Genomic DNA, 7,657 nt, shown 5'->3' on the forward strand with positions numbered 1-7,657 from the left:
CACAGCGCCGGGCGCCCGGCCGCCACTCACCTTGATGCGCGCCATCATGGTGCCCAGGGCCGCGTCCAGCGCCCGCAGCGCAGCCCGGCGCTGGGGGGACGCGGGCCCGTAGTGATGGCCTTCCACGTCCACGCGCTCGTAGTACACGGCGGCCATCTCGGCGCTGCCGTTGCTGCAGGGGGACAGGGAGAAGGAGGGAGATGCTGAGACGCGCTGACACCTCCCGGCTGCTGGTGTGACTGTCCTCCCTGCCACACGGAGCCACCAAACCCCATCTGCTGCTCCCAGCCCACGCTCTCCTGCCTGCTGTCACATGGGTGGGTGGTTATTCAGTGCCCAAAATGAGTTTGCGTGAGATTCCCATCAGAGACACCAGGTAGGGAGCACCAGGTGAGAGCACCGGCTGGCCTGGCAGCCTTTACTGCCTCTTCAAATCAGGAAGGCAGCTTTTCCTTCATGACAAAGACAGACCCAGAAGAAATACTAATTTCTGTGCTGAATGCCCTTATTAGAAGGATTGTGGGAAGTGCCAGCTGAATGTGCCTTAATTAAAGTTTGGCACTTCTGGCCTTCTCCTGTGTTCGGTCTTCCAAACCACTGAGGTCAACTCAGGACAGGCTCTTCCATGACCTTGCAAAATCCTCAGTGGTGAGAATTGGGGTGAGACTTTGGATGGGGTTTTTATTCAGGAATGTGACCAGAGGGAAACTGAGGCAATCTCAGAGCTGCACAAGTTTAGCTGACCATACGTTTCTACACAGAAGGCCCTCAGCCTCATAAGTGGGGACTGCATGTGTATCAGTGCTTAATTATATTTTCATGACCACTTTACAGTTCACTGTAAGGCTCCCTGGGAGCAATCATATGGATAAAATTGCAAATCTATGCTCATGAAGTCCAAACCCAGTCTTTTTCTAGCGTACTTAATATATGACGGGGTATGCCATCCATAATACGTGCCCTCACCCAGATCAAGGTCCCTCCAAAAGACTTTGTGATTAAAGATTTTTGAGCAGTCTGGTGTAATGAGTGAGACACAAGAGAAAAAAATGAGAGGTGAGGGACTGATTGAATGAATTAGGGTCTCTAATTTACATTCGTAAGCTTTTTGAAAGCCTCAGAGGAGCACTCCTGCAGGAAGCTGAAGGTCTCTGCTTTGGTGGGAATTTCTCCACTGTGGGTCCTGCAGAACAAGTGGTTTTTCTCACTCTTCAGGATTTAAAAAAGCATACAAATGAAGCAGCCCTTCCCCCCCAGTTTTACTTTCCATCTATATTATGCATAAAATAATTTATAAAATTTAACCCTGTCATTTCAGTTACATACACACTCACTGAATTTATTGAAACAATTTTCTGCTGCTGCAATGCCTCTATGGATTAGCTACTGCTTTGTGTCATCTCACCTGTAACTATATGATTGTTTTGACCAAGATAAAAACCAAAAAAAAAGCATAAAACAATGGTCTTATTTAGGGTATGGTGAGGTTTCTCAGAGAGGGCTCAGTGCTGTGAGGATAAATGTTCAACTTTGCACATGACTTCAATGGAACAAGCCCCCATTACACTTAGGAGTTTGCAGGATCAGCTACAGTGCATCTAGAACTGGCAAAACTGAGTTTGGCTTTGTTTCCATTTTTTGCCTTCTTCCCTAAGAAAGCCAGGCATTTCTAACTTGTATTTCTAACTGTGTTAGTCCTGTCTGCTCCAATCACCAGTAACTTTCAAAAGAAATGGCTAAGGAAAGCTTGCTGAAGAAAGCTGGAGGGCATCGATGGCAACACCAAAAAGGGCTTTGTATTTTACCAACACACTTTGCAAGTGCCACATAAACTTCATGACACCTCTCCAGGAAGGCAGGCAGATTACAAGAGCCCTTAACTTACCAAAGGCAGGTTTTAGTTCCACTTGCCAAAAGTGGATGCTTTACTTAGTTTTGAATATTTTTGGTCTAAACAATGGTCTCAAAACATCTGTTTGAAGAGACTGGGAGGATATTCCTGAAGGATGGTTTCCTTTGGTTGGAAGAGGAGTTCAGTGGCTCCCTGATGAGTTAGGTAGTTCTGCCCTAGCAGAGGGCATTGATAAAATTTCCTTTTTCCCTGGCAAACTTAAGATGGCTCAGGATGTTCCCATGGCCAAATTCAAGTTAACCCCTAGGCCACTGTGCCACAACACAGGGCTTTCTCTACCCTGATGTCCCTGTAAGGTTTGCTACTGATGGGAGCACAAGTGCAGTTCATTAACCACTAATACCTGCCATTAGAGCAACTGAGCAAGGCACTGCTCCAGACACAGGCTGCCCTTGCCACTGGCTGTTTTCCCACATAAAGCCTCAGCCTAATAGGCTTCTTCAATTAGTTGTGGGTGTGGAAAGAGCCCACTGGATTTGCCAGCCTTTGAACAGCATCGAGTCTGAAGAAGCATTAAGAGTCAGAAGCTCTTGCAAAAGATGCAGATGGCAATGAAATGCAGGTCAAGACTCTTCTACCCAGAGATGCTAACTCCTGCTAAATGGATAAACTTACAATAAAGGCATCTCAGAGGTTCCTTTCATGGAATCACAGAATTGTCAGGGGACTCCACAGCCTCCCTAGGCAGCCTGTTCCAGTGCTTCTTCACCCTCACTGTAAGTTTTTCCTCACATTTAAATGGAACTTCCTATGTTCCAGCTTGTGCCTGTTGCCCCTCGTTCTGACACTGGGAACTACTGAAATGAGTCTGGCTCCATCCTCCTTGCATTCACCCTTTAAATACTTACAGGCAATGTGGTCTCCTCTCAGCCTTCTCTTCTCCAGGCTAAAGAGTTCCAGGTCTCTCAGCCTTTCCTCCTAAGAGAGGTGCTCCAAGCCCCAGTCATCTTTGTTGCCCTCCACTAGACTCTCTCTAGTAGTTCCCTGTCTCTCCTGAATTGGGAAGAATGACCTCCCTCCACCTACTGGCCACACACTTCCTTATGCAACCCAGGATTCCACTGGCCTTCTTGGTGACAAGGGCACATTGCTGGCTCATGGATACCATCTACCAGGAGTCCCAGATCCCTCTCCTCAGAACTGCGTTCCAGCAAGTCCTCCTCTAACCTATGTTCACATATATCACATGCAGATAACTTTATTAAAATATAAGCTAAATAAATTCAGGATCAAATGTTTCATCTGTTCAGAGATGGCTTCTCTCTAAGCCCTGTGCCGTAAATGTCACTGTGATCTGTGAGTATGTGTGCAGCATGACCCAGTGTGAGACTGAGAGCAACATCCCCAGCAGTGCTACCGTCATTTTGGAGCCTGCATTTCAAGGACAAGCAACGCTCAGCATTTGAATATGAAACTCTTCAGATTCAAATTGCTATGGCAGTTATCAAGTAGCAAATTAGAAATGCATCCTAGGACTGGATAAATTATAGAATCAAATTTCCAGATTCCCAGGAGCATTCCAAGCCTTTGAAAGCCTGCTCTTGCAGTGAGCAGACACTCACAGACGGATCTTGAAGTTGCTTGCAACAGCAAGTTAGAAACATAAGTCAGGATGTCTCCTCCTCTGCATTGTTACCTACACACAAAAAGAGGAACACATCTTTCCCTCCAGTCTTACAGTCAGGGTCTACTTCTGTAATGGTCGTGTTTCTGTGACACTGTTATAAAACCAGCCTCAGCCTCCATCTGCCTGCCTGGGGTCCAATCCTGAAAACTGCCCTGCAGCAAAGCTGGCAGCAAACCCAAACACTCATCCTGGAGAGAGGAAACCCCGCACGCAGAAGCTCAGTGAGGTACCTTAGAGAATCCAGGGCATCTCTGATGGCATCTGCAAAGTTTTTGTCTGTTGGGACACTGAAGTACTCGCGGCAATAACTCGGTCTGACTCCAAGGATTTCGACCTCGCAACCTACAAGCAAAAAATCAGGTAAGCTCTGCTGTTTCACCTTGATCACAGACCCCACACCATGGGGTACAAATTCAGGTTTGTACATTCCCTGTGATGTTACCTTACGCCTTCCTGGCAGGAAACCTTGTGGTTGGGAAGGAAAAGGGGAGCGAGGTTGGTTTGATGAGTGGTTGTTGCAAACTGTACATTGGATCCTTTTATTTCCCTCTCAAAAAGGAAGTTCTCTGTGCGACCTTCCCATGACAAACCTCTTGATTCCCTTGTGGCAGAGGGTTTCCACCTAAATCGCCACCCTCTTTTCATTTTAACTACTATGGCCACATCGCCTCATTTCCAGGCTTCCAACATAATAGATTTAGATATTGTTCCCTGAAAGTTCAGCAAATACTTTCCAGTTAGACACGCTGTTTCTTACGTTGTAATATCCTCTATAAACCACATATTATTATGTGATACTGGCACTCCACTAGTAAATCTGTTTCCCCGGAGGTCTTATTAAAACACTATAAACCAATTAATTCACTTGGTAAGTTGCAGCCTTCCTTGCAAAATACAGTCTCTTTTGTGGCCCAGAAATTTATGGCAACAAATTCTACAGAAGAACATGACCCTGAACATGCAAAAACATGTTTTTGTGAGGTTTTTTTCCCTTTTGCTCTCTGGTTACTCTTCTGCTGAATAACATAAATATTTTAAAGACTTTAGCTTTCACAAACACTGGATTAATGCAAATTCTCTTTTGAGACCCCTCTCATCACAGTTAGGCTTTTTTTGGTGTGTATTCCTAGGGCACATGAAAAAGATCTTTTGCTAGATGGCCTCTGTGTACAGCCATACAGTCAAGTAAAAAAGACAACAACAAGCCATAGCCTGAGTCTGCCTACATTTGGGTCAATTTGCTCTCTTTTGGAATGAAAGGAATAGGCTTTAAGGGCTGTCATGAGTTGACTTGTTGCTTGGGAGGGAAAAAGGTTGCACAGGAGGTGTAAATACTGAGTGGGGACTAGAGCAAGCAGAGCTACTTTCAGGGATGATTCACAGTGGTTTGCTTACTGGGACACTCAGTGAAGAGCACTTGTCAGTGCCTTGCATCTCAGCCCACGTGAGTTCACATTGCTGAGGTGCAATACTGGGACACAGGGAAAAGCACGTCACTTCCAGGCTAAGCTGGCTAAGAGACTTCTGATTGAGGCTTCACAGGAGTATAATGAACAGTTAGAAAAACTGAAATATTTAAGCTTAGGAAATTTTTTTAAATCTTCACTGATTTCTAGAAAGCCAGATAAGTCCAATGGAGGTTACCCTTCCTGAAAGTTAAAGAGCCCTAGCACACATGACAGATTCAGTCTCATCACCCAGTGGTCCATGGTAGGGGCTTCCAGGTCTCCATATTCTTTGTAAGAATTAATTATTTACAATAATTTTGCAATAATAACCAGAAAATGTAGTCGACTAATTTACTTTGCATAGTTTTGAACCTCCATGTAATACTTGTTTTTATAAAACTTGTGGGAGTGTGTGATGGTGCTCACTATTTGTTTATTCCCTGTTGCCCTAAATTTATATGGCTTAATCCTCCCCTTTCTGCAAGAAGATACTTTAGAGTTTATCTCTCCACCATGAAAGTAGTCTACAACCTGGATGAACAGCCTGCAGATCACTTGACAAGAACTGACTCTCCATACCTCCCCCCAGTAAAACTTCTACATCTGTATGCAGCACCTTCAAGCAATTGTGCTGTGCAGGAGAGGCACAGCTGCTGCCTAAACAAATTATCCAAAAAATTTATTCCATGAATGATCCAAAGCCATCTCTGGGAGGCAGGAGCTGTTGCCCCTGCCCCGAGGGCATGCAGCTTCCATATTTTGTATGATGTCCTGGGTGCTACTAGCAGCAAAATGTGGGGTTTTAGCCAGCTCAGGTGCTCAAGGTGGTGCAGTAGTCCTCTGTGGGCTTTTCTAGTATTTCAAGACTCAGAGGGAACTTCAGAGTTGATTTCTCCTCTAACACTTGAGTCTAGGAAAAGACTGGCTCCAAAGCCAGATTTAAGGACACATTTGGAAGCACATTGGAAATTATTACTGTGTGAATTTGGGTGGATGATTGCTCATAGTCAATGACTAATATGATGATTTAGCCTCTTTATCTGTCTTTAGATACTGACATCAGATTATAATTTTCTTATATATCATTCCTCAGAATTACTCACTACATAATTATAACCAGAAGCACTAACCTCTTGGGGATGTGGGATATTTTAGTTGCTCAGGTATCTTTGCTATTTCTAGACTGTAAAGTGGTGAGCATGACAAAAAAGACTACAGAGGCACCAACAATTAGAAATCATTTTGGCCACTAAATATTGGTTAGATATTTTGGTCACTAAATAGGCTACTTTGATACCAAAAGCTGCCTTCTTTTTCCTCATCTTCTTTTTTAAAAATTTATTTTAATTTATTTTTAAATATTATTTTTATTTTTAGCCTCTGTGATGAACAGAACTTAAAATATTAAATTTTTTTATGTTAAGACTTGTTACAATTCCAAAACACTGGCCATGAAGACCCTTTAATATTTAAATTTATTTTTGGCAAAGGCTAGGACAGGTGGTAAATTTTGTCATTTAAATATTATGGGAAAGGAAATTTTAAAATATTTGGAGCCAGACAAAAGGAATGCTAAGTTTTTCTTTGTTAAGATAAGTTGTATTTACTAAGATGTGACATTAGATACCTTTCTGCACAGTTTTGTATACACTAAACCTTTACTTAAAAACCTGAACTGCTGGAGCAGGAATAAAGACTTCTTTCACAGTGATATATAGGCTCTTCTTTATCTATCTGACATGGAGACCTGTATCTCTGCCAGCTTTAAACTGCATTTCTAAACATCGATTTAACAGTTGGACACTTTCTGTCATAACAGAAAGTTTTGAAAGCTTTCCAAACTAGCTCCAGGATCTGGTAAATGTTATGTCTAAATGGTGAAAGGTTGGGTTTAGAGTCTTTTTTTATCCCTTCCTCTCACTGCAGTGTTGAGAAAAGATGTCACTGCACTTAAGCTGAAGCAGTTGCATAAACTGCTGAAAAATGAAGAAGTGTGAGGGTCTGGGGGGACGTCACCCACCGGGCTGAGCGTGAGGAGTGATATGAAGCTCTGACTTCGGTGGTACCGCTGGGGTGCTCCCGCACTCCTCTGGGCCTTCTCCCTCTGCTGAAGCACCAGCTTCAGACAGGCAACCCAGGCCTGAGGCTGTGCATTTCAGCCCACGTGCAGCATGACCTGTTGCGTTTTACTTCACAGATGGCCAGAGGATACATGACTTTTTCACAAGGACCTCCTTGAGGAGCAGAAACTGCCTGATAAACGCCATGAAGAAAGGAGAAAAATGTCCCTACCAGCCAAGTACTTGTGTTTTTGCACAAGTGGTGTCTGGAACCCCTGCAAGGTGCTGTTTTGACTCCTCCACTTCTAGAAGCAGGAGAGCTCAGACTAATTCTGCCCATGAGTTGTCTTTGCTGTGTTTATGTTGGACTCAGATAAGCTGTGATGGATGGGTGTTCGCAACTGGCAGCCCTCATGCTCTGTCCCTGTTTGCTGGGGTCTGGATTCTCTTCCTTTAAGCACTGAATATTCATGAGAGAGGAATATAGGGAAGAATACGAAGCAGTGGACTTTGGGTTCAGATTTTGCAAAGCTTGGAACTGGCTCTGAGGAGGAAATGGCAGCGGTGTAAATTAACCTTGGGAATCAGATTGCTGGCATTCACAACATTC

At 44.0% G+C, this 7,657-nt stretch overlaps 1 protein-coding gene across 1 annotated transcript in view; it reads right to left on the bottom strand.

The window, feature by feature from the left end:
- ENPP6 (ectonucleotide pyrophosphatase/phosphodiesterase 6) overlaps window positions 1–7,657 on the bottom strand; it is a 30,908-nt gene that overhangs the window by 9,041 nt on the left and 14,210 nt on the right. Inside the window, exons 4-5 of the mRNA XM_010002504.1 lie at window positions 3,770–3,881; window positions 31–172 (exon numbers count right to left, since the gene is read on the bottom strand). Coding sequence (XP_010000806.1) covers window positions 31–172; window positions 3,770–3,881 — 254 coding nt within the window. The remainder of the gene's footprint in view (window positions 1–30; window positions 173–3,769; window positions 3,882–7,657) is intronic.

The sequence above is a fragment of the Chaetura pelagica genome, unplaced genomic scaffold (assembly GCF_000747805.2).
Source record: "Chaetura pelagica isolate M959 unplaced genomic scaffold, ChaPel_1.0 scaffold67, whole genome shotgun sequence".
Taxonomy (NCBI): domain Eukaryota; kingdom Metazoa; phylum Chordata; class Aves; order Apodiformes; family Apodidae; genus Chaetura; species Chaetura pelagica.